Here is a 27,889-nt window from a genome sequence, read left to right on the forward strand (position 1 = left end):
GGGTCTTCTTTCACCACCCTGCCAGTGCACAGCCCCAGTGTGAAAGCATTCATTGATTTTAATTGAGGTTTTTGTGAGCTTTTCAGGTGCTTTTTTTTTGTGTGAAAGCACCTGAAAAGCACCTCAGTGTTAAAGGGGCTTTAAGTCTCGTACACGCAATTCGATTTTCGGAATTGTGTGATGACAGGCTGTTGGAGGAAAATCCGACTGTTTTGTATGCTCCATCGGACAGTTGTTGTCAGATTTTCCACAGATAAATGTTGGATAGAATGCTTTAAAATTTTCCGCCAACAATTGTGTGTTGTCAAATTTTCCGAGCGTGTGTCGGAAAAAAGTCTAAGGCCTCATTCACACTTGGCGGACTCCGTTGCTACGGAGTCCGCCTGCTCCCTTCGGCTCAGCGGGAGATCAGGCCGCAAATCTCCGCTGAGCCGACGGATGACAAGCTCCTCTGAGCGGGGAGGGGCTTTTCGGGCACCGCTGTCTCCCTATGGAGCGATCTGATGAAAACGGACAGTATGTCCGTTTTCATCAGATCTTGCCCAATCCGATCCGCCATGGACAGATGGGGAGGTGGCCCCCATACGTCTGTTTTTAGCGGTTCGGATCGGGTCAGATGTCAGCGGACATGTCTTCGCTGACATCCGATGCTCCATAGCGATGCATGGAGCGACCGTTCAGGTCCGTGACAGACGGACCCGAACGGCTAAGTGTGAATGAGGCCTTAAGTACTAACACGCATGCTCGGAATCAATGCTCACAGAACACTACATTAGCAGAAGGTACCCAAAGGGTTGCGCTAATGAGCTGAAAAAACACGTGATTTCATATTTGTTGGCCGGCAATTGTGTGCCGTTTGTATGCAAGACAAATTCCTGGCCAATCCCCTTCGGACAAAAGTCCTACACTTTTCCTGCGGAAAATCCGATCGGGTGTACTAGGCTTTAGAGGCAGAGGCATGATGGGATTCGTAGTTTAATCACAGCTGGAGGGCCGTGTTTTCCTTCTTCTGTCGTTAGAGAATCCGGCAGGCTGGTTGTACTCGAGTTGATTAATCGACTTGGTACATTCAGCCTGCCCATTAGTGGTTCACACCTCGGCCGGTTCTTGGTGAAGCAGCCAAGAGTATGATCAGCCTTATGAGCCGTACACACGATCCGAAAATCGGACCACAGATTTGTCCATTTTTTTTTTTGCATGCTAGTATTATATATAAAAATGGAGAGTTTACTAAATTTACGAAAATTCTCGTACGACAGAATAAAAAATCGGAAGAGATGTAATGCGTTGTAGTGTATTTGTATTGTGTTTTCGGACGCTGTGCTGATTTAATGAAAATCGTACCATCTGGTATCGTACGAGAACATTTTTCGTGTTTGTCCCATTGGATAATATCGGATGAACTGTCGTGATCGGCTCTCGAAAGCTCTGTACTAAAGATCCGATTATCGTACGATGGCGTAAAAATCTGTATTTTTCGTCTGATTTTCGGATTGCGTGTAAGAAGCATTAGAGTATCAGCCGTTCCACAAATTGAATTGCAACACTAAGGCCCCTTTCACACACACACACATGTCCGTTTTGACGGACTCTGCTAGCTCAGTGGGGATCGATGCGTTGATCCCCGATGAGAAGGCGGATGACAGGTCCATCTCTGCTCACTGTGCAGGGACAGACCTGTCAGAGCCGCACTCTCCTGTATGGGGGATCGGATGAAAACAGACCGTTTTAATCCAATCCAATCCGTCTAGATTCAGCGGATCAGATGTCAGCGGTCATGTCACAGCTTTCGGCTTTTACGGCCGGGCACTCACTGCGCATGCAGTGCTGCGCTCTAGGAGTAGACAGGCGATCGCCTGGGACCTGTCACGTGTCCCAGGCGATCGCCTACAGGGAGGGGCTGCCTAAGGCGATATGACGAGTCACCTAAGCGGTCCCTGGGCGGAAGGAGGAAGTGGGACAGGAAGTCACACTCCTAACGAAGCCCCCACACCCCCCCCCCCCAAAAAAATAAATTACATGCCAAATGTGGCATGTAAGGGGGCGAGGAGTGGTTTAAGCGGAAGTTCCACTTTTGGGTGGAACTCTTTAATAAGTAAAACAATAGGAATGTAGGGGGATTAGAAATGGCAAACACGTAATTTGGTGGTAAATATATTTTGTCGCATTTTCCGTGCACCAAATCAACAATCCCATTGTATAAGTTGTATGTGTTGTTGGGTCAGGTGTACCACATTATTTTTAAAGTCATATGCGTTCTTCCTAATGTTCCTAAATATCGCATTTATCGGCGTATAGCGCGCACTTTGTTCCTCATAAAATCAGGGGAAAATCGTGGGTGCGCGATATACGCTGATAGCATACCTCGGAGGGGGACGAGCGCCCGCCGGAAATCACTGAGCCGTCATCTCCTCTTGGCACTCACTCAGCTGTCACGTCACACACGCACAGTCCCGCCTCCGCCACTAGCATTGGACCAGTGTTCTGTCTGTCACAGGAGATGGTCCAATGCCGATGGCGGAGGCGGGACTGTGCATGTGTGACGTGACAGCCGAGTGAGAGGAGATGACGGCTCTGTGATTTTTCCGGCGGGCGCTCGTCCCACTCTGAGGTATGTGAGGTATGTGTGAGAGACGCTTGACCTCTTCGATATCACTCGACTTATTCCCCCTTATCTAAGAAACTTGAGGTTGATCTCCAAATGTGGTTAGTATATGATCTGTCCTCAATTGGCAGGGTTATTTCTATTAAATTGATGTTGCTACCTAGGGTGTTGTATTATATTCGCTCATTACCTATAGATTTGAATGGGGCAGACTTATTGAAGCTACAAGCTAAACTTATTTGTTTTTTCCAAAAAAATTCCCTCTTAAAATTGGGGTGCGCGTTATACGCCGGCGCGCATTATACGCCGATAAATACGGTAATCAAGCACATGTGCCAATGTTAATGACTAATTGTTCTCAAATGTACACCATTAACACAGTGACGTAAATACTGTAGTGCGAAGGAGCAGACAGCGTGGAGCAGTACAGCAGAAGGCAGAGGAGAGGTGGATGTGTATGGATGGACAGCACACCACTATCATGCAACAAATTACTGAATTGTGATGCAACACTTTGGCGCATAATACGCTACATAATGGTGATATAAAATTTGGCACATTTTTCTCCTTTCGCCAAGTCTTTGTTTATCCACCAGATAGAGAGAAAAATGTGTGTCAGTTCAATGGCGACATGTGAATGGAAGGGGTTAACGGTTTTCATCTTCGCGTGAACTCTGTAAAGCTGTTTGCATTTGTCTGAAAGCCGTTTTCACAAACACACTCAGCGTGAAATTATAGGTGTGTAGCGTGACGGTTCATGTTGAGAAAATGGCAGCAGCTTAAATTCTTTCTTGCCGTTAATCTGCAACGTCTACAATTTAACATCTTGAGTGATATAATTACATGATTCATGACGCATCTTAATCCTTGGAAGGCGTCCATTTTGTACATTCCGCCATGCTGCCCAGGAACTCTGCACAGAGGCACGCACTTTTGTTTTGTTTTATGTTAGGCTTTACTTTTAAGCTGTTAAAGCAGATCCATCCAATATAATGCGAGATTGGGGTTATAAAGCAAGATTGATACAAGGATGTTGATGTTTTTAATTAATTCAGGTTTCCATTTGTGCTATATTGAGCTGCCATTTTTAAGCTGGCCATAGATATGTAGCGTTACCCCCGTAGGGGCTGCTGAAAGTTGTGGCCCACCTTTCACCCTGCCCAGCCCGGCGTTCACTTCCCAGTTACTTTTGAGACAATGAACAGTCCATGTGGTTGCTAGTTATTTTTATTGATGGATTTTAACTTGGATAGGGATAGGAATATATGGGAGCCCAGTAGAACAGGCAATTGGTTCATTGTATATCAATCATTTGGGACAACTATATACAGTTGGCTTACTCCAGTCTCCTCCAGAACATCACTTAAAGGGGTTGTAAAGGTAAAACATGTTTTCCCTAAATAGCTTCCTTTACCTTAGTGCAGTCCTCCTTCACTTACCTCATCCTTCCATTTTGCTTTTAAATGTCCTTATTTCTTCTGAGAAATCCTCACTTCCTGTTCTTCTATCTGTAACTCCACACAGTAATGCAAGGCTTTCTCCCTGGTGTGGAGTGTTGTGCTCGACCCCTCCCTTGTGGGGGGAGGGGGCGAGCAGGAGAGTCAGGACGCTCTCTGTGTTGAAGAAATAAGTAGAGGGCGCTAGACCACTCAGTGATAAGTAAATATAGTGATCCTGTGGAAGAAAATATGTATTAATATTAAATACAAAATCTGCGGTAAATTAAATTAAAAAGTTTAAAAAAAATGTCTCTATGTCATGACATTATAGTCCCAAATCTTGTGAATAATGTGTCACAACAAAGTACACAAAACGTGAAAGAAATTCTTCCTAGGGTGCATTCACACCACGATTTTGTCATCCGTTTTTTACTCACGATTTTAGCTTTAAAATCGTACAAATCTGTATGGCAAAACGGATCCATTCACTGCCATTCATTAATTTAGGTCCCCAAGTGCATCCGATTTGATCCGCATACGATTTAATACGATTTAAAATCGTATCAAAAAACGTGTCTGCCCACGATTTTTGGTCCTGATTTGAAATCGTATTACAATCGTGTCCGTTTTTTTTTTATATTGTGGTCAATGTAAATCGTACTAAATCGGATGACTGTGCGATAAATGTACCCGATTTTTTATTACTAGGGTTGAGGGAACCCGAACGGAGGTCCCCGCAAATTCAATAACCAGACCCTTTAGGTCTGGTATGGATATTCAGGGGAACCCCGCCGTCAATTTAAAACAAAAATGACGTGCGGTTCCCGGTAAATATCCATAACCAGACCCTTCAGGTCTGGTATGGATATTCAGGGGAACCCCGCCGTCAATTTAAAACAAAAATGACGTGCGGTTCCCCCTAAATATCCATAACCAGACCCGTTATCCGAGCACGTTGACCTGGCCGGCCGCAGAAAAGAGGGGGGGACAGAGTGCGGCCCCCCCTCTCTCCTGAACCGCACCAGGCCACATGCCCTCAACATGGGGAGGATGTCCCCATGTTGATGGGGACAAGGGTCTCATCCCCACAACCCTTGCCCGGTGGTTGTGGGGGTATGCGGGCGGGAGGTTTATCAGAATCTGGAAGACCCCTTTAACAAAGGGGACCCCCAGATCCTGACCCCCCCCCCTGTGTGAAATGGTAATGGGGTACACTGTACCTCTACCATTTCACGAAGGAAGTAAAAAGTATTGTAAAAAAACACACTGACACAAAAGAATAAAGTCCTTTATTAAAAAAAAAAAAACTCCAGCGCTGAAAAATCCACTCGTTCCCGGCTTCCAGCGTTGTCCTGATCCTGCGACGGGTGCGGGTGATCTCCCGCGATGAGAAGATCCAGCGTCGGGTGATCTCCGCTCCGGCGATGTGAAGATCCATCCATCCGGCGCAGCATCCCCGACCTCCTCTCACCGCTGGGCACAGCCCAGCGAATGAGCGGCTGAAGCGGTGACATTTCTTATATAGAGGAGGCAGAGCCACCCGTCACGTGACCCTGCCCCCAGTGACGTAGCAGAGGTACGTCAGAGGGGGCAGGGTCACATGACGGGTGGCTCTGCCTCCTCTATATAAGAAATGTCACCGCTTCAGCCGCTCATTCGCTGGGCTGTGCCCAGCGGTGAGAGGAGGTCCGGGATGCTGCTGCGCCGGATGGATGGATCTTCACATCGCCGGAGCGGAGATCACCCGACGCTGGATCTTCTCATCGCGGGAGATCACCCGCACCCGTCGCAGGATCAGGACAACGCTGGAAGCCGGGAACGAGTGGATTTTTCAGCGCTGGAGTTTTTTTTTTTTTAATAAAGGACTTTATTCTTTTGTGTCAGTGTGTTTTTTTTACAATACTTTTTACTTCCTTCGTGAAATGGTAGAGGTACAGTGTACCCCATTACCATTTCACACAGGGGGGGGTCAGGATCTGGGGGTCCCCTTTGTTAAAGGGGTCTTCCAGATTCTGATAAACCTCCCGCCCGCATACCCCCACAACCACCGGGCAAGGGTTGTGGGGATGAGACCCTTGTCCCCATCAACATGGGGACATCCTCCCCATGTTGAGGGCATGTGGCCTGGTGCGGTTCAGGAGAGAGGGGGGGCCGCACTCTGTCCCCCCCTCTTTTCTGCGGCCGGCCAGGTCAACGTGCTCGGATAATGGGTCTGGTTATGGATATTTAGGGGGAACCGCACGTCATTTTTGTTTTAAATTGACGGCGGGGTTCCCCTGAATATCCATACCAGACCTGAAGGGTCTGGTTATGGATATTTACCGGGAACCGCACGTCATTTTTGTTTTAAATTGCCGGCGGGGTTCCCCTGAATATCCATAACTTCAAAAATCTTCTTTTTCCCAGACATTATTTAAAATCAGGATCCGATTTTTTAGTGAAAATTTTGACATACGATTACATACGATTTTGTCACATACGATTCCATCCGATTTAACGGTCCGTTTATCGGATGGTAAAATCGTGGTGTGAACCTAGCCTTAGTTGATATAATCTTGCTTTTTAGTGAAAAAAAGGAAAATGCCACCACCACATTCCAGTCTTCTTAACCACCCAATATCTGTGCTGATGAGAAAAGGATGCGCTTACCAGAAGAGGTAGACTACTTTAGTTAAAAAGTTAGTCAATTGAGCCTATGCAGGATCCCAGGACGTCCCAGTTAGGATATGCAAAAAAACAATGGAGGTGCCAATAGTGTAATACTGATAAAAATGTATTAAAAATACAAAGTAGAAAAAATATAAAACAAACAGCCGAAATGGCCTCTTACTGTAGGGGTGCCTACCCGGCACTGGGGCTGCGAGCCTGTCACCGCTACCTTGCGGTACGATAGGTGTGTGGGTCGTTTCAAATAGAAATGCTACCCCCGTAGCATAGTTTGGCGTCCCAGCTAACAGCTCCACGAGCAGGGAAAAGGCACGTCACGTGATCGGGTCCGCCTCCGACGTACGTTTCGTTGCATAGAACGTTTTCAGGGGGCGTGCTCTCTGTGTTGCAGATAGAGAAAGGAGCTGTGTGTTAGTGGGTGTCCTGCCTCTCCTGTATTCCAGGGGAGGGGTTGAGCACGACACTCCACACCAGGGAGAAAGCCTTGCATTACTGTGTGGAGTTACAGACAGAAGAACAGGAAGTGAGGATTTTTTAGAAGAAATAAGGACATTTAAAAGCAAAATCGAAGGATGAGGTAAGTGAAGGAGGACTGCACTAAGGTAAAGGAAGCTATTTAGGAAAACATTTTTTACCTTTACAACCCCTTTAACTCCAGGCACAGCTAGCACGTGCTAAGCGTCACTAAAGGATTTTTTTTTTAGCTAAATAGCTTCCTTTACCTTACTGCAGTCCTGGTTTCATGTCCTCATTAGTCGTTTTTGCTCTGATGTTGCTGTAATACTACTCTGTTCTGGACACTTCCTGGTTGTCTGGCTCCTTATGAAAAAAGTCATGGGAGAGTTTAGTTTCGTTTTCCTAGCCATTAATCTTTATGGCACTGTCCAGCACAGAGGCATAAAATAACATGCAAAGATTAAACTAGTTTCAGTTTCGTTTTTGCATCTAAGAGGCACATTATATGATTGATTTTTATCTATTGTTAATCGTTTTTAAAAGGAATCAGTTAACTATTATGTCTCTATACCCTGTAAACAGTCATTTCAGCAAAAAAAATGTTTTCCTTTAGTGATCCTATTCTAACTTAGTCAGGCCTAAGCAACTGCCTTTTTCAGGCAGGGACCGTGGGTCCCTTTGATGTAGCAAAAATAGAAATAAGAAGTATTTCAGTGCTAGCTATGGCAGACTACTGCTCCCAGTAAGTCCTCTTCAGGCCCTGCCAGCCCTCCTGGGCACAGCTGCCTGACTTCACTGCCCATGACAAAGCAATCCTCAGTGGCTCCACACCCAGCTCTGACTGTTTTTTCTTAGTCCTCTCTGCCATGCCTCTCCAGTCCTCCCGACTGCCCATGTCACTCACCAGCCCTCCTGGCCGCAAACCAGTGGGTCCCTCCTGAAGATTTGCCCGGTAGTACTAGCTCCTGCTGTCTGACTTCACTGCCCATGACAAAGCAATCCTCAGTGGCTCCACACCCAGCTCTGACTGTTTTTTTTTAGTCCTCTCTGCCATGCCTCTCCAGTCCTCCCGACTGCCCATGTCACTCACCAGCCCTCCTGGCCGCAAACCAGTGGGTCCCTCCTGAAGATTTGCCTGGTAGTACTAGCTCCTGCTGTCCTCTCTGACTCCTTCCTATGCCCCCTGTTCAGATCCTTCATGTGTTCTTGAAAGGATTCATCCTGCACCCGAGTCCCAGGCCCAAGGTCACTCCCCCCCCTTCAGACTCGGGAGCTCCCTCAAAGGCCCAGACAGCCTAGTAATCTATCCTCAGTTCTTCCATCTGATAACTCCTCCCCAGCTGGGCTTACTCTAGGTATTTAAGGAGGCCTGCCCCATGCCAATCCTATTTGGGGATTGACCAGGGCTCCCTGAAACACCCCAGACTGCTCCTTCCCACTTCCCCTCCTCTAGAATTGTCTAGAAGCAAGAGGGAGGTAAAAAAACTCAGCTTATACTCACGTATATATATATAAAAAGTATCAAACCCATGGAACCATAGAAAAGTCCAATTGATAAAACAGCGCTAATATTGGATGAAGTCCAAATCCACATAGATAGATAAATAAAATGATGAAAAAACAGTCCCAAAGTAGTAATAATGTATCAAGAACACAGTTCTAAAGTGGTAAGTGCTTCTAGGGTTGGAACAGTAGTGCACCCTACACCAACTCCCAATCTTCACTGCAGAGGTGAGGCACAACTCCCCCTCTAGGGTTCACACTCACCAGAATAATAAATAAACTGAGCCTTGAATACAGATTCCTCTTAATAGACCTCCATCATCACCTCAGAAGCAGCAAGGGTTAATCTCCATTCATGGTGCATAGAAAACACAAAGGCACTGACATAGTGTAATCCTGCTTTAATTAATATAAAACCTGTGTACCAACACCCCGCTTCCAATATACGTACAATTCATACACTTGTAAAGAACATAAGAAAAGGGTAATCACCGCTGTCCTCCGAACACAGGGGCCGCGCTTGTGCTGAAAGCACAGTGCTGCTGAGACCTTTTCCTGGTTACGATATTGCAGGCGGTGGAACGCACTCTTCTCACTTCCTGGCTACGCCGTCGTAGCCACACCCTGACGCGTTTCGTCACTTCCGACTTCCACAGTTATATACGGTATATACCGGCACATGCAGAACACTATCAACAAGTTAAATAGCCACATCTATTTTTTTTTATAATGTAAATACCCTATATTTGCGTTTTTAGCTGCCACTTCTGGGCTTTCCCTCCCGCAGGAGTAGGTGTTCCTACTCCTTTCCCCGGCGCCGCAATGTCATCTGGGAGCTTGCCGCAATGTCTCCTGGGAGCACAGTGTCATGTTTCCCAGGAGACAATGCGGAACGCCGTGAGCCATGATAGTTTTTTCTACTGTTGTGAATGCCATCACAACGGGGCGTGAACTTTCAATGAAGCCGCCCGTTGTGATGGCAACCATGATGTTTACGGCGCTGCTCACCGTAAACACTGCGCATGCGTGAGAGCGGTGAATGCTGGGAGAGGAGCATTTACCGCTACCCGGAAATCGGTGCTTGTGGGCTTCACAGTGCCTACAAGCAAAATGGAAAATCACTATATCATTTTTTTAAAGTTCTTCTTTTACACAAAAAAGGACAGGCCCTATTTCAGTACACCAAACAAGTGAGTTTTAATTTGTTGTGTAAAAACACATTGAATGCTCCAAAGAAAAAAAAAAAGAATTGGCCGCGGAACCTCTGCTTTAAAGTGGGATACCTTTATTATATGCTTACCTATAAGTAAAAGTTTGCAGAAGACGATTACTTCCTCTTTAACCAGTTACCAACCACCCTATAGACGATATACGTCTACAAGGTGGTTGCTTAACTCTGGGAGGACGTCCATGAAATGTCCGTGACCGCTGATAGCGGCGGTTTACCACCTGATAGCTCCGACCAATGACGGAGCGATCACTTGTAAACAAACCGGCGTCATGTGATGATGCCGGTTCCTCCCTCCCCTCTCTGTACCAAACGGTACAGTGTGAGAGGAGAGGGGGGGGAGAGAGCGGATGCAGCACGAGTGCTGTGCAATACTCTGCAATACCCCACACTACTCTGAAATACCCCTCAATACTCTGCAATACCCCTCAATACTCTGCAATACCCCACAATACTCTGCAATACCCCTCAATACTCTGCAATACCCCACAATACTCTGCAATACCCCACAATACTCTGCAATACCCCACAATACTCTGCAACGTCACCTATGGGGATTTTTAAGTAGGAAAGTTTGGCACCATTCCACGAGCGTGTGCAATTTTGAAGGGTGACATGTTGGGTATCTATTTACTCGGCGTAACTTCATCTTTCACATTTATGCAAAATAATGAAGAAAAAATGCAAAATTTGCTAAATTTTATAACCGAAACAAAGAAAAATTCATTTTTTTTACAGAATTTTCAGTCTTTTTTCTCTTATAGCGCAAAAAATAAAAAACCCAACGGTGATTAAATACCACCAAAAGAAAGCTCTATTTGTGTGAAAAAAAGGACGAAAATTTCATTTGGGTACAATGTTGTATGACTGAGTAATTGTCATTCAAATTGTGAGAGCACCGAAAGCTGAAAATTGGTCTGGTTATTAAGGGGGTTTACGTGCCCAGTGATCAAGTGGTTAATGTCTTGCTAAATACGGCTCATTGCACAAAATGGCTGCCTACACACTGGGCAAATAACAGGTAAACTTCAAATGGAATTTACTGAACCTTTTATTTTATTTTTTTTAAGAAAAAGGCAAGCAGAGAATTCCCAAAGAGACATGATGTGACACACAAAAAGCAGCTCCACTGCAATATCCTTTCTGTAACTATAGTGATTGAATAATGCAGTGCAGAAGAACAAGTTACAGTTTTTTTCCCCCAAGTTATTCAGACAAATGAAGACATCACTTAAAAAACTTTCAAGTCAATTATAAAAAATAAAAAATAAACTTCAACAATCCCTGTTCTGCATTGTACCTGTCCAATCTAGTATATAAGGTAATTGTATGTATTTTATTTGTCCATAAATAGCAGTTAGATGGTGCTGTGCATATAACAAAATACAGTATATGACCTGCAGCTCCAATTGTAACAATCTTGTAACTGAGTTCCTTTTTTTTTTAGATGTAGCACCCTGATGTTTAGGCAGGGTTGCTATTAAATTGTGATAGTTGCCTTGGCCAATTGTTAGGTGGTCAATTGATTTTTGCCCTAATTCTGGAATTGCTGCATTTCTCTCTTCTGTCACAAGGGGGCACTGTAGCTGGTGACATTAGATAAAACAAATGCATTGCAAGGACAAATTAGGAATGAATGGGGTCTCTCAGCCAATGGGCAGGATTTTTCTTGGGTCCCTTGGCCTGCTGGGAGAACCTATTTATTTGGGCGGAGTCGGGTGATATGGGTTCTGTGCCACCTAGACAGCTGTCTGGGTGGACGTGTGTTATATTGCCCCGGGCTGCTAGGCCAGAAACTTTGGGCCGGATTCACAGACGAGATACGCCGAAGTATCTACTGATACTCCGGCGTATTTTCAAATTTGCCGCGTTGTATCTTAATTTGTGATTCACAAACAAGGTACGACGGCTTTTGGCTAAGATCCGACAGGCTTACGGCTTTGTATGCCTTCGGATCTTAGGCTGCAATACTTCAGCCGCCGCTGGGTGGAGTTCGCGTCGTTTTCCTGCGTCGGGTATGCAAATTAGCTTTTACGGCGATCCACGAGGGTTTTCGCGTTTGTTACGTCGTCGCTAGTAATTTTTCCCGTCGCAAAGTTAAACCTGCTTTTACATGGCTTAACTTTAGACGAGCCATTTTAAAGTATGGCCGTCCTGCGTCGAATTTCTAATTTTTTTTTTGCGTAAGACGTCTGGGAATACGCAAGTACGTTACGCACGTCACCGTTCAAAAAAATTACGTCACTTCGCGCATTGGCTCCCACTGCTGTCAATCAAATCCAATGACACGGCCGCCGTGGGGCGGGGCCAAATCATACACTTGGTGGCTATGTACACCGAGTGTATGACACGGGAGCACGCCCGCAAGGTAACCCCCTCGGGAGAGAGCTTCGCAGAGGGGGTTATCTATTGCCGGGAGGAGCCGCGGGAGCCGCCATGGGACCCCAGAAGTGAAGGATCGGGGCCACTCTGTGCAAAACTAACTGCACAGTGGAGGTATGCATGACATGTTTGTTATTTTTACTTTTTTTAAACGTGAAGCTATAGTATCATTTTAACCGCTTGGGACCCGCGCTATAGTCAAATGACGGCTACAGCGCGGATCCCAAAATCCAAGTGGACGTCAATAGACGTCCGCCCCTTTGCGCGTTCCCCGCGCGCGCTCCAGAGCGTGCAGCGGGGAAACTCTGTGTTGGCCGTGTCCCTTGGACACAGCCAATTACAGATCGCCGCGAACGGCCAATCAGAGTGGCCGTTTGCGATGCGATCTGTGCGGCCAATGAGAGATGATCTCATATGTAAACATATGAGATCATCTCTCATTGCCGTTTTACACAGAGACAGCGTCCTGTCTCTGGAGAGGAGACCAATCTGTGTCCCTTTTACATAGGGACATAGATCGGTCACCTCCCCCCCAGTCACCCCCCCTCCACCTACAGTTAGAACACTCCATGGCTACACATTTAACCCCTTCCTCACCCCCTAGTGTTAACCCCTTCAATGCCAGTCACATTTATACAGTAATTAGTGCATATTTATAGCACTGATCGCAGTATAAATGTGAATGGCGCCAAAAATGTGTCAAAAGTGTCCGATGTGTCCGCCATAACGTCACAGTCCCAATAAAAATCGCAGATCGCCGCCATTTCTAGTAAAAAACAAAAAATAATAAAAAATAATAATTCTGTCCCCTATTTTGTAGGCGCTATAACTTTTGCGCAAACCAGTCGCTTATTGCGATTTTTTTTTTTTTACCAAAAATATGTAGAAGAATACGTATCGGCCTAAACTGAGGGAAAAAAAATGTGTTTTTTTTTTAAATTGGGATATTTATTATAGCAACAAGTAAAAAATATTGTATTTTTTTCAAAATTGTCGCTCTTTTTTTATTTATAGCGCAAAAAATAAAAACCGCACAGGCGATCAAATACCACCAAAAGAATGCTCTATTTGTGGGGAAAAAAGGACATAAATTTTGTTTGGGAGCCACGTCGCACGACCGCGCAATTGTTAGTTAAAGCGACGCAGTGCCGGAAGCTGAAATTTCACCTGGGCAGGAGGGGGGTATATGTGCCCAGTAAGCAAGTGGTTAAAGACTGAAGTTAAGGACGATCTTTGTAATGCTCTTGGCAACCAGTCGGTTCCAGTCCAGTCATTTTTCTCTAGTGAAGTACGAAAAATCAAATTAAACGCACATCTGGGTCATACAGCATTGCTTGTGCTTTTCTTTTCTCTGGACAAAGTAATGACATCAGGGCTAACTAGGGACTTATTTTACTTTTACAGGTTTTTTTTAACCCAGAAATTTTTGCAGCACCCCTGTTTGGCTCCATGTGCTGCCCCCCCCCTCTCTCTACCAGTCTGGGTTCTAATGGATGGATTACAAATGGTGATACTAGATCAAAATCAAGTATTTACACTGGATGCATTAAAAAGAACGGTTATTTGTATTGTTAGTTTTTTTAATGAATACATAACTGCAATCCTTGTTTTATTTTTATATATCAGCCCGGAGTTCAGCTTTATGTTCCACTCCTTGATGACCTCATTTCTTTTCTCTGTTTTGTAGGGCTCAGCAGATTCTTACACAAGCAGACCATCAGATTCTGATGTATCTCTGGAAGAGGACAGAGAAGCAATACGCCAAGAGAGAGAACAGCAAGCCGCAGTACAACTTGAGAGAGCCAAAGTAATGCCTGATAACTTCCACTAGTAACCTATTTCTATCTAAAACCGGCACACAACATAAACCTACAATACCAACAGAAAAAACAACATCCACTTCTGGGAAAACAAACTTAAAGCAGTTGTGTACCGCTGGACATTTTTTTTTTTTCGTTCCTGAAAGGTAAAGTCATAATGTGCTAGTATGCAGCTCATACTAGCACGTTATGTGAAACTGACCTTAAAACAAAGCTGTTCCAGCGCCGCGCTTTCATCGCTATAGCCCTTTCCATTTTTACCCGTCTTGCTTTTGGGTTCACAGGCTCCGGCTCTGTGATTGGACGGAGCCACGATGACGTCACTCCCGTGCATGCATGCATGCGGCACAGGGCTCAGGAGGAATGGCACCTGTGGCCGTTCCTTCAGAGCGCATGCTCCGGTGATGTCACTGGCTGCATATAATGTAAATATCTCCCAAACAGTAAATGTTTAGGAGATATTTACATTACCTATAGGTAAGTCTTACTATAGGTTTACCTGTAAGTAAATGTCATCAGAGGAAGTTTACTTCCTCTTTTAAGCGGAGCTCAACCCTAAAGTAGAACTTCCACTCATCGGATTCCCCCCCCCCCCCCCGGTGCCACAATTGGCACCTTTCAGGGTGGAGGGGGGTGCAGATACCTGTCTAAGACCCACTTCCCTGCATAGACTCTGTGGGGTTACGGTCAGGGTTAGGGTTTCCTATTGAAGAATAAGGCTAGGACTCAGGAATTAGAACAGGGGCCTCCCCCAGAGGTCAAAGGTCAGAAGGCGGGTTCCCAGAGGTCAAAGGTCACTGGGGCGTGGCTGACCCTCCTCCACCAAAGTGTACCGCCTACCCCAACTAAGTCGGGGAACAAACAAGTCCCCCCCCCCCGTTGTGTTCTGGAAAACACACGGCTCCCAGAACACAGTGGGAACAGTGAGGATGGTGCAGCACGACTCGCGCATGCGCAGTAGGTAACCGGGCAGTAAAGGCGCAACGCTTCACTTCCTGACTCCCTCACCGAGGGTGGCGGTGGGGGCAGCCGAGAGACGAGCGATTGCTCGTCTTCTGCTGCCATCGTCGCTGGACTCCAGGACAGGTAAGTGTCCTAATATTAAAAGTCAGCAGCTGCACTATTTGTAGCTGCTGGCTTTTAATATTTTTTTTTTTTACGGCGGACATTCGCTTTAAGGTGGCCATATACTGAGCGAATTTTAGACAGTTTTTAATAAACAGGCAGAACTTTTCTCATTGGGTGGTCCTGCCAGCCACACTCCATTCAACAAAAGTTGATCATTTAATTGACATTTGTCTAATGCCGCGTACACATGATCATTTTTCGGAATTGAAAAAACAAAGTTTTTCGGCATGTAGAAAAAACATAGGGCCAGATTCACAAAAGAGATACGACTGCATATCTCCTGATACGAATTCATAGAATCAGTTACGCATAGCTAGCCCTAAGATCCGACAGGTGTAATTGAATTACACCGTCGGATCCTAGGATGCAATACTTCGGCCGCCGCTGGGGGACGTTTGCGTCATAAACCAGCGTCGGGTATGCAAATTAGCAGTTACGGTGATCCACAAAGGTTTTTCCCGTCGTTACGTCGTCGCAAGTTTTAGATTCCCGTCGCAAAGATAGGGGTACTTTAACATGGTGTAAAATTACTCCACCATGTTAAAGTATGCCCGTCTTTCCCGCGTTGCTTTTGAGTTTTTTTGTTACGCACGTCGCGATTCTCAACACGTCGGCGCGTCGTAATTTCGCGCAAAGCACGTTGGGAAATTTGCGAACGGAGCATGCACAGTATGTCCGGCGCGGGAGCGCGCCTAATTTAAATGGTACCCGCCCCATTTGAATTGGGCTGCCTTGCGCCGGACGTGTTTACGATACACCGCCGCAAGTTTACAGGTAAGTGCTTTGTGGATCGGGAACTTAGACTGAAAACTTGCGTGACGGTGATGTACAACACGTAAAAACGGCACTATAAAGAGGAAGTTCCATGAGGATGACGCCACCCCTGGGGCTGCTTTAGCTGATTTCCTGTTAGTAAAAGATGATTTGCGCTTTTTTGTCTGTTACAGCGTGATGAATGTGCTTACTCCATTACGAATAGTAGTTTTACCAAAACGAGCGCTCCCGTCTCATAACTTGCTTCTGAGCATGCACGGGTTTTTAACGTTGTTTTAGCCCACACACGATCAGCATGTTCAAAAAAAAATTGGGTCGTTTTTCAGAACCCGAAAAATGATGTGAAGCCCACACATGATCATTTTAAATTACATTTTTTAAAAACGTTGTTTTTTTCATGCCGAAAAATGATCGTGTGTATGCGGCATTAGGAGCCTGCTGGAAACATTTTAGTGGAACAGCGACTGCATCCAAAAGATCCAACCACTGTTTGAGTATTCTGACAGCCGCTGTGCCACCCCAACCATTTGTTTATATATTGGGGCAGATCCACAAAAGGATTATATGTAATATGTAATTTTAAATTCCACAAATTAAATTCCACAAAACAAGATACAACGGCATCTGGGATCGATCCGACAGGCATACGTCTTAGTACGCCGTCGGATCTAAGCTGCAATTTTTCGGAGGCTGCTAGGTGGCGTTCCCGTTGAAATCCGCGCCGAGTATGAAAATTAGCTATTTACGGCGATCCACGAACGTACTTCGGCCCGGCGCATTTTTTTACGTCGTTTTCGTTTGGCTTTTTCCGGCGTATAGTTAAAGGTGCTATATGGTGGTGTACTCAATGTTAAGTATGGCCGTCGTTCCCGCGTACAATTTTGAATTTTTTACGTCGTTTGCGTAAGTCGTTCGCGAATAGGAATTTGCGTAGAATGACGTCACTGTCGTAAGCATTGGCTTGTTCCGGTTAAATTTCGAGCATGCGCACTGGGATACCCCCAGGGACGGCGCATGCGCAGTTAAAAAAAAAACGTTTTTTACGTCGGGTCACGATGTATTTACATAAAACACGCCCCCATTACATCCATTTGAATTCTGCGCCCTTACGTCGCAAGAGATATACTACGCCGCGAATTCGTTGAGGATTCAAAACAAAAAAAGTAAGTTACAGCGGCGTAGTCCCGCAAAATGCGGGACTGTCCCGGGTAATCCGGGACACGTGGTCACCCTACTGAAGACATAACAGGAAATGAGCGAAAATCTTCCCAAAATTTGAATTTTTATCTTTGATATTTGTCACCAGAACATTTGTACCCATTGGAAGATTTGCCTTCACCTCTTGTTCAACCCATGGTTGAAGGAAGGATAATTGCATAAGTTATGGCTAGCCTAGCATGACCTATGGCAAGGATGGCAAACCTTGGCACCCCAGATGTTTTGTAACTACATTTTCCATGATGCTCATGCACTCTGCAGTGTAGTTGAGCATCATGGCAAATGAAGTTCCCAAACATCTGGGGTGCCAAAGTTCGCCGCCATCACTGGCCTATGGCCATATTAACATGCGGGTCAGCATTCGGGGGGGGGGGAGGGGGGGAGGGGCGGTTAACCCCAACCTATGTAGACAAGACCACAATGTAGGTTTTAAAGTTATTAAAACGGAGTTCCGGACACAATTTCACTTTTTAAATATAAATACCCCTGTAATACACAAGCTTAATGTATTCTAGTAAAGTTAGTCTGTAAACTAAGGTCCGTTTTGTTAGGTTGTTACAGCATTTAGACACTTTATAAAATAGAAATTGACTGGGGCCATCTTAAGTGTGTGCATCATGAAGCCAGACTGTATGACTTCCTGTATTTCAGCCTTGCAGATCTCGCACATGCTCAGTGCTGCACAAGCAGTGTAATAGGTTTCGGATCAGGTTTCAGCACCTGTACTGTCCAAGTCACATGATTCTTCGAGACTGGGGAGTGCACAGACTCCTGGAAAGTTACACCCACTACATTCCCAGGAGTCTGTGCGGTGTAGGTTAGGAAGCTTAAGCACCTAGGTGCAGGAAGTGGGAAGATTAAAGCGGTGGTTCCCCTAAAAATAAAATGTTGACATCGCATTTAGCAAATAAATTACAGTTAGAATCGGCTTGTTTTATTTAAAAAATACCTCCGTACGTATCGTTTCCATTATTCGGTCCCACCGCCACTTCCGGGTACGATGCAGGCGGTGGGCGTTCCTAATTGATTGACAGGCATCCGAACGACGCATCCATCGCGTCACGAGATGCCGAAAAAAGCCGAACGTCGGTGCGCATGCGCCGTATAGAGCCGCACCGACGTTCAGCTTTTTTCGGCATCTCGTGACGCGATGGATGCGTCGTTCGGATGCCTGTCAATCAATTAGGAACGCCCACCGCCTGCATCGTACCCGGAAGTGGCGGTGGGACCGAATAATGGAAACGATACGTACGGAGGTATTTTTTAAATAAAACAAGCCGATTCTAACTGTAATTTATTTGCTAAATGCGATGTCAACATTTTATTTTTAGGGGAACCACCGCTTTAACTATTCTGCCTAGCAACAACACTTTGAAGGCATCTAAAAAAAAAAAAAATTTCTTAAAGGACTAATGAATTTTTTTTAAAACTACTGATGTAATGTTATATTTATGGGTGGAACTCCACTTTAATGTATAATATTGCTGCTGCTCTGTATTCATGATGTCTATATGTATCTTTAGACTAAACCGGTGGCATTTGCGGTAAAGACGAATGTGAGCTACTGCGGGGCTCTGGACGAAGATGTCCCTGTACCAGGCACTGCCATCTCCTTCGATGCCAAGGACTTTTTACACATTAAGGAGGTAAATCTAGGATGGATTTCTCTTGCCACCTGTCACTAGCTAATAAAACATCCGCGGTCAGACTACGGCTTGTTTAGGCTAAAAGGAAAACTGACCAGCTGCCAGGCCTTGCAAGACAGAATGATTAACCTCTTCAGCAGAACAGACCTTTGCCAGCTGGATTTTTGATATAGCCCTCATCTGCCGCAGAGCTATAAAGCAATGAGTTTCATGCAGCTGGAAATCAGATGTCAATAATGGACTTTTTCTCCTAGATGGTTTCTGCTTTAGCCCTGGTTCACACTGGGTACGATTTGGTACGATTGGAGATGCGATTTGACATGTCAAATCGCATCTCAAATCGGCAGCATTTGCCGGCAATTGTCGGCAATGGCACTGTCCTAATCGGTGCGACGCCGCATCTGCAGTGCTGCACCGATTTCAAAAAGTAGTTTGTGTACTACTTATTGCGATTTCGGGACGCGATTTATATTGAACCCTGCACAGATGTCTCTTAAATCGCGGCTGAAATCGCGGCAAAATCGCAGCCGCGAAATCGCGATTTTACCGCGATTTTGAATTCGCAGCAGTGTGAACCTAGTCTTAGGCCCCGTACACACGAGAGGATCTATCCGCTGGAATTGATCTGCGGATCGGTTTCAGCGGATAGATCCTATGGTGTGTACACTCCAGCGGATCTGTTTCCGCTGATTTTTATCCCCTGGGATGGATTTCAAGCGGATAAAAATTTGAAGACATGCTATCAAATCTATCCGCTTGAATCCATCCCAACGGATTGATCCGCTGGTCTGTACAGACTCACCGGATCAATCCGTCCGAATGGATCCCCCGCATGCGTCGTAATGATTCGACGCATGCGTGGAATTCCTTATATGACCGAGTCGCGCACGTCGCCGCGTCATCATCGCGGCAACGGCGCGACACGTCATCGCGATGGGATTTCGGCGCGGATTTCGATCCTATGGTGAGTACACTCCATCGGATCCAAATCCGCGGAAATCCTCGAGAGGATTTATCCGCGGAAACGGTCCGTTGGACCGTATCCGCGGATAAATCCTCTCGTGTGTACTAGGCCTTATACTGTGTTCACTGGCCATCCAGACCTAGATGGGGCTACTGGTATGACAGTGAGGGCTCGTGCACACTGCATCTCAAAGAAGCGGCTCCAACAGGCTTTTGAGCTTTTTTTTTGAGCTCTCATTTTTTTCTGCCTGGAAACTCCCCTCAATGTTAGACAATGGGGGGTTATTTACGAAGTCCACTTTGCACTACAAGTGCAAACTACGGCCCGGATTCAGATACTTTATCGTATCTATCGGCAGGCGTAGCGTATCTCAGATACACTACGCCGCCGTAACTTAGGGCGCAAGTTCCGTATTCAGAAAGAACTTGCGCCCTAAGTTACGGAGGCGTAGTGTAAATGGGTAGGTGTAAGCCCGCCTAATTCAAATGTGGATGATGTGGGCGTGTTTTATCTAAATTACTTGTGACCCCACGTAATTGACGTTTCTTACGAACGGCGCATGCGCCGTCCGTAAACGTTTCCAAGTGCGCATGCTCCTAATTACTCCGCAAACTGTCAATGCTTTCAACGTGAACGTAACTTACGTACAGCCCTATACGCGAACGACTTACGTAAACGACGTAAAATACGATGCTGTTCGTACGTTTCAGACGTCCATACCTAACATGACTTACCCCTGCTTTATGAGGGGTAACTTTACGGCGGAAAAAGCCTTACGTAAACAACGTAAAAAAATGCGCCGGGCGGACGTACGTTTCTGAATCGGCGTATCTACCTAATTTGCATATTCCTTGTGGAAATCTACGGAAGCGCCACCTAACGTTCAGCCTAAATATGCAACTAAGATACGACGGCGTAAGAGACTTACGCCGGTCGGATCTTATGGAAATCTATGCGTAACTGATTCTAAGAATCAGGCGCATAGATACGACCCCACACACTCATAGGTAGATAGGATTAAACTTGCGGCGGCGTAGCTTAGCCTTTTTAGGCTACGCCGCCGTAAATTAGCTAGGCTAGTAATGATTCGAAATCAACTTACCTGCTAATCTACGGCGGCGTAGCCTAAAACGAGCGGGCGTAAGGGCGCCTAATTCAAATTGGTTGGAGGGGGGCGTGTTGTATGGAAATGAGGCTTGACCTCAAGTTTTTTAACGTTTCTTGCTACTGCGCATGCGCTGGGCGACTACATTTCCCAGTGCGCATTGCAGCTAAGTACGCCGTACGGGCCTATTGATTTCGACGTGGACGTAAACGACGTAACTCCCGATTCGCGGACGACTTACGCAAACGACGTAAAAAATTCGAACCTCGCGGCGGGAACGGCGGCCATACTTTAACATTGTTATTCCACCTCATAGGTGGAATAACTTTAGGCCGCCTAAGGCTCTACGGAAACAACGTAATTCGACTGCGGCGGCCTGGTGTACGTTCGGGAATCGGCGTACAAGCTCATTTACATAATCTATGGAAGCGCCACCTAGCGGCCATCCGAAAAATTGCAAGCTAAGATAGGACGGCTTGCGCCGTTCTATCTTAGCTTTGTTTAAGAGTATCTCTGTTTGAGCATACGCTTAAACATACAGTGGCGTAGATTCGGAGTTAGGTCGGCTTATCTACTGATAAGCCGGCCTAACTCTTTGTGAATCTACCTATCAGAGTCCGGAGATACGCCGTCGTAACTCGTATCTGAATCCGGGCCTACAAGTGCAAATTGCACTGAAAGTGCACTTGGAAGTGCAGTCGCTTTAAATCTGAGGGGAAGATGTAAAATAAGGGGAAGCTCTGCTTATTTTATCATCCAATCATGTGCAAGCTAAAATGCTGTTTTTTTTTTCTTGCATGTCCCCCCCGGATCTACAGGGACTGCACTTCCAAGTGCACTTTCAAGTGCACTTTGCACTTGTAGTTTGCACTTGTAGTGCAAAGTGGATTTGCCTTTGTCTTTGAGAGGTGCTTTCCAGCAGAAAAGACGCCTAAGTCCCCAAAAACATGCGAAAGAGCATGAAAAAGCTCAAAGAAGCTCAAACACACACAAAAAAATATAGGAAAACTTAGCTAAGGGGAGTGATTGTGACAAAAGAAGCTCAATAAAAACGTGCAAAAGAGAACAAAAAAGTACAAACTTATTGTAGCTGAAATAAAAGCTCAAATGTCTGTAGAAGGAGCTTTTTTTTTTTTTGAGCTGCGGTGTGCATGAGCCCATCAATAAAGATGAACTCCTTGCAAACAGCATAAAACACAAATAAAAATAAATAAATAAATGGGAACATTTGTATTTTTGTCCATTCAGTCCTGAGCTCTAACCCACAACATCAGGTACACACAGGTGTATTTGGATAACATTCGGAGTATCCTGGGAGCTTTAAAGGAGTTGTAACTTAACTCAGTCTATGCAATAAGGTGAACAAACCTTTTGTATGTAGTTCAGCGTCAGCGCCCCCTTTCACTTACCTGAATCCGATCGTTCCAGAGATGAACAGAGCGGCTCCAGTCTCAGGTCCTCATTGGCTGGATTGAAAGCAGCAGGAGGCTGGCTCCTGCTGCTGTCAATCAAAACTAGTGACACGGGAGTTACAGCGTGCCCGCACGAGTGCCCCCAGGAAATACGGGTCTCCGTGGGGGCACTCGAGAAGAGTAAGATCACGGAGCATAGCATACTAGCTCATTATGAATTACCTGAGATCGAAGCGTCTTTCGTTTCTTTCCTCCGCCACCATGATACCGGAGTGACTTCCGGATATCGCGCCTCTGGCGCTGTCGTTGGCCGAAGCCGCAATGACATCACTCCCGCTATGCACGCGGGAGGCATCAGTGACGGAACGATCCTCTTCACCAAAGGCACGCTCAGTGCGCCTGCGCCGTTGTCTACAACGCGCATGCACCGTAGTGATAGGTGCAGTCCTTTCTGCAAATATCTCCTAAACTTGGTAGGTTTAGGACAGGGCTCGACAAATCCCGGTCGCCAGGTCACCATGGCGACTAGAAATAGGGTCCTGGCGACTTGGCTTGGAAGAGGGCGCCATCTGGTGGTGAGCCGTTGGTATTACAAGTTATTACCACCAGATGTGTAAGCTGGCGCCATCTGGTGGTGGCCGTTGGTATTACAAGTTAAGCATTACAAGTTAAAGCGGTGGTTCACCCTCCTTCACATCATTATACCATTACATTTGGCATCGTAGCGCGAGCTACGGTATGCCGGTCTTAAATTTTTAATCCCCGTACTCACTGTGCTATCGATCATTGAAGAATCCGACTCCCGCGGGGAATGGGCGTGCCTATGGAGAGGGAGGATGATTGACGGCTGGCTCTGGCACGTCACGCTCCCCGAAGACAGCCGGAGTAGGTCTCGGCTCTTCACGGCGCCTGCGCACAGGCTATGCGCAGGCGCTGTGAAGAGCCAAGCCTATTTCGGCTATTTCCGGAGAAGCGTGACGTGCCAGGGCCGGCCGTCAATCACCTTCTCTCACCATAGGAACGCCCATTCCCCGGAATCTTCAATGAGCCATAGCACAGTGAGTACGGGGATAAAAAATGTAAGACCGGCATACCGTAGCTCGCGCTACGATGCCGAATGTAATGGTATAATAAAAAAAAACATTTTTTTTTTTTTTTAACAGGGTGAACCCCCGCTTTAAACAGCAATTCTAATGTAATTTTTCACTATTTTCACTGCCATCTTCTTCCCTCTAATTAGAACCCCCAAACATTATATATATTTTTTATCCTAACACCCTAGAGAATAAAATGGCGATCGTTGCAATACTTTCTGTCACGCCGTATTTGCGCAGCGGTCTTACAAGCGCACTTTTTTGGGAAAAAATTTAATTTTTTTTAATTAAAAAATAAGACAACAGTAAAGTTATCCCCATTTTTTTTTAATATTATGAAAGATAATGTTACGCCGAGTAAATTGATACCCAACATGTCACGCTTCAAAATTACGTCCGCTCGTGGAATGGCGACAAACTTTTACCCTTTAAAATCTCCATAGGAAACGTTTAAAAAATTCTACAGGTTGCATATTTTGAGTTACAGAGGAGGTCTAGGGCTAGAATTATTGCTCTCGCTCTACCAATCGCGGCGATACTTCACATGTGTGGTTTGAACACCGTTTACATATGCGGGCGCTGCTCACGTATGTGTTCGCTTCTGCGCGCAAGCTCGTCGGGACGGGGCGCGTTTTCTGGCTCCTAACTTTGTTAGCTGGCTCCTAGATTCCAAGCAAATTTGTTAACCCCTGTGTTAGGAGATATTTGTTGCACCTACAGGGAAGCCTTAATTTAGGCTTACCTGTGAAGGTTAAAGTGGTCTGTAAGGGTTTACAACTACTTTAAGATGGGCAAAAACCCATGAGGGGGGAGCTTTCACTGCTGAAGTCAAAAGACTTCTACCTCTTCATGGGGAGATTTAGCAGGCATCCCACCAAATGAGATCCCACCAAACTCACATCCAATATCTGTTTTCCGGGTTGTCTACAGATCACACATAGGAAAGGCAACCTTCTAGAAAATACTACAAATGATAGTAAGAATGGGTCCCATCCATACCCCATCCCACAGGAGGCCATTTAGCCTCCATCTATTCTCCATATAATATGTATGTGTGTGTGCAAAATATTAAATATTTTACTGCAAACTATTCACATTTTTAGAAATACAACAATGATTGGTGGATCGGGCGGTTGGTTAAAGAAGGCTGTGATGTCGGCTTTATTCCAAGTCCTCTGAGGTTGGAGAACATACGAATTCAGCAAGAACAGAAGAGGGGAAGATTTCATGGAGGGTGAGTTATCATAACATTTTGGATTAAGTGCTGATTTTAGAGGCACTGCAGGAAAAACAAGCTGTGCTTAAAGCTGTAGTAAATCGCAGTTAAAAAAGAAAAAAAAAACTTGCAAGGCAATGTAATAATGTGCTAGTATGCACTGGTGACATCACTAGCTGCATGCACTATGAATATCTCTTAACCACTTCAGCCCCAGATTTTCCCCCTTAATTGTACCCAAACAAAATTGACGTTTTTTTCCCCCCACAAATAGAGCTTTCTTTTGGTGGTATTTGATCACCTCTGCTGTTTTTATTTTTTGCGCTAGAAAAAAGAAAAAGAGCGACGATTTTGAAAAAAAAAAACAATATTTTTTACTTTTTGCTATATCGAATATCCCCAATTTTTTTGTTTTGAAAAAAAAAAAACACAAATGTCTTCATCAGATGCGTATATTGATTGGTTATAGCGTCTACAAAATGAGGGATAGGTTTATGGCATTTTTTTAAACTAGTAATGGTAGCGATCTGTGATTTTTAGCAGGACTGCGACATTGAAGCAGACAGAGTGGGAGAGTGCATGTGATCAGCACAGGGACAATCAGCACTCTCCAAACAGAGGGTCAGGGGTCCTGCAGCCTTAGAGGACAATCACGGAAGAATTAAAACTCCTCCTACAAGCTTTAACCAGACACTGATAGAAGTCACAAGACTGCAATATACTGCTGATGAGAAAGTTTTTATCTTTACTAATATAATTGCATTTCTATGTTCTGTGTACTTTGGGAGACCAGATATGGGGGTTAATTTACCAAAGGGAAATCCACTCTGCACTACAAGTGCACTGCAAGTGCGCTTGTAAGTGCAATCGCTGTAGATCGCTGTAGACCTGAGGGGAAGCTCTGAAATGAGGGGAAGCTCTGCTGATGTTATCTAATCATGTGCAAGCTAAAATGCTGTTTTTTATTTTCTTTGCATGTCCCCCTCAGATTAAGGTGCCCAGATTTTTAAAATGAAATCCGGGGACATATATGTGCATTTTATATACAACTATATAGATCAGACCAAAATGAGGGACAAATGAGGAGAATGAGGGACAGAGGGACATTGCTCCAAATCAGGGACAGTCCCTCCAAATCAGGGACAGTTGGGAGCTATGCACACGATAGGACTTTGCACTATAGGACTTTTGTTGCCGAAAAGTTTCTTCATCTGCGGAGCGAACTTTTGTCCAAAGAAAACCGAAAAAGTTTGTCCGATGGAGCGTACACACGGTCTGATTTTTTTTAAAAACATGCTCATTTTGAAGTTTGTTGTCAAAAATTCTGATCGTGTGTACGGGGCTTTACTCTCCGGGCCCCAACTACTACTGGGTGGGGTGCGGACGAAGATCACTCTGCCAGGGAAGGCAAGGAGATAAGCAGGCAGGTGGCTGGCCGGGACTTGAGCCAAGGCAGAAGAACATGTGAACAGAGCTGAATGGGAAATCACCCGAAACTGAAGAAATATTCCATCCACTCCCAGCAGCACATGATCATTAGAAAAGAGCACAGATAATGCAAAAAAATACACCCCCCTAAGCTAGTAGGAGCGGCGGTGTGTAATTCAGATTTTTTTTCTTATTCTGCACTGACTGTTTGAAATTGCCCCAGGCCCTGTTCAAAGACTTGGTCTGGGGCAGGCCCGTCGCTACAAGGCAGGCAAACCAAGCAATTGCTTGGGCCCCCCCGAGCTGGCCTGGGGCCCCAAGCAGGGCCCCCGAGCTGGCCTGGGGTCCCAAGCAGGGCCCTTGCTGTGCTTCCTATATGCTGCAGCCACCTGAGCGCTCTATAGAGAGCCTGCAGCAGTGCTGCCTCGAGTCGTCACTTCCCCTTCTCTGTAGCGTGGTCGAGCTCCTCTTCCTTCCTCCTGTGAGTCTGGACTCCAGCCAGGTACCCCGCGGTACAGGAGATTCAGTTTCCTGTTCCCGGACGGACTGACAGGAAGTGCACACTGAGTGCTCACTTCCTTTCAATCTGGCCGGGAACAGGAAACTGAATCTCCTGCCGCGCGGTAAAGACCCGGTAGGGAGGGGGGACCCGGGTGGTGTAAAAATAATATAGGGAGGGAGGGGAGGGCCCAGGGGAAGTAAAAAGAACATGGGGAGGGGCTTTGCGTGCCTGTGTGTGTGCGTGCGGGGGGGGGGGGAGTTTGGGGGACCTCCATGTCCATTTTGCTTGGGGCCCCCAAATTCCTTCAAACGGCCCTGGTCTGGGGACAATGTCCCTGGAAACTGGGGATGTCTGGTCACCCTACCTCAGATTTACAGCGACTGCACTTCCAAGTACACTTGCAGTGCAAAGTGGATTTGCCTTTGGTAAATAAACCTCATAGGTCCTGCATGTAGTAACACTTTAAGCATGCATGCAGGATAGTGTGCTTTGCTGAAAAAAACTTCTCCTCCTCCCCTCCTGAAGACTCCTGGGATGTATGACCTTATTTGCCTAGGCAAGAAACCAGGAAGTAAAAAATAAATAAAAAATATGTTTAAAACAAGTAAATATGATATAATTTTCTATCTTCTTACTAATGCTAGCAGCATGAGGATTACAAATAGTGAATGTTGATTGGGAGAGTGAAGCTCCACTTTAGGACCAGTGTAATAGTTACAATAAAATCTAAGTTTGGCTGTACTTAGCTGTGAACAACCTTTGAAATGTATTGTGCATTACATATAATTTGACTGGTTTAACCATAAAAAAAATCTTTTTTCCCAACAGTAAATCAAGTGGCACATCATCATCCAGTCTCGGGGAAATGGTATCGGGTACGTTTCGAGCAACCCCTCCATCTGCTGGTGAGACTTCTCAGGCAATGCATTTAGATGTGATTCCAGACTGGCCACACCCCCCAACGTTGAGTGTCCTCGGCCATAACTTGCTGCCGTAATAGCCCACAACTCCAGTGAACTGTGCAAAATCCAATCAATTCCATTCAATGTCATCTCTACAGTTGTCTGTCTGGCAGTCTGCCCGTATTTATCAACGTCCTCAACGCTATATAATCTGTAGTGCGTCTAATTATTACAAATATCTATTTAGAGATAATACAGTCCGTATCATAACCCCAATTATTTTTTTTAGCTGTGAAGGTTTCAAAATGTTAAATAGGGTTTGGAATATCACTTCCCCAACATAGAGGGGCGGACTGACAACTCATGGGGCCCCCGGGCAACAGAAGATTATGGCCCCCCC

General features: G+C 45.6%; 1 protein-coding gene across 3 annotated transcripts in view; it reads left to right on the plus strand.

Annotated features, from left to right (window-relative positions):
* Positions 1-27,889, plus strand: part of CACNB4 (calcium voltage-gated channel auxiliary subunit beta 4) — a 197,798-nt gene that overhangs the window by 109,118 nt on the left and 60,791 nt on the right. For 2 of the 3 annotated variants that reach the window (XM_040357965.1, XM_040357967.1), the window contains 4 exons: positions 13,968-14,087; positions 18,744-18,866; positions 24,545-24,675; positions 27,416-27,492. In XM_040357965.1, the coding sequence (XP_040213899.1) occupies positions 13,968-14,087; positions 18,744-18,866; positions 24,545-24,675; positions 27,416-27,492 (451 nt within the window). The remainder of the gene's footprint in view (positions 1-13,967; positions 14,088-18,743; positions 18,867-24,544; positions 24,676-27,415; positions 27,493-27,889) is intronic. The other variant, XM_040357966.1, reaches the window with a different exon arrangement.

This window comes from Rana temporaria, chromosome 6, assembly GCF_905171775.1.
Source record: "Rana temporaria chromosome 6, aRanTem1.1, whole genome shotgun sequence".
Taxonomy (NCBI): Eukaryota; Metazoa; Chordata; class Amphibia; order Anura; family Ranidae; genus Rana; species Rana temporaria.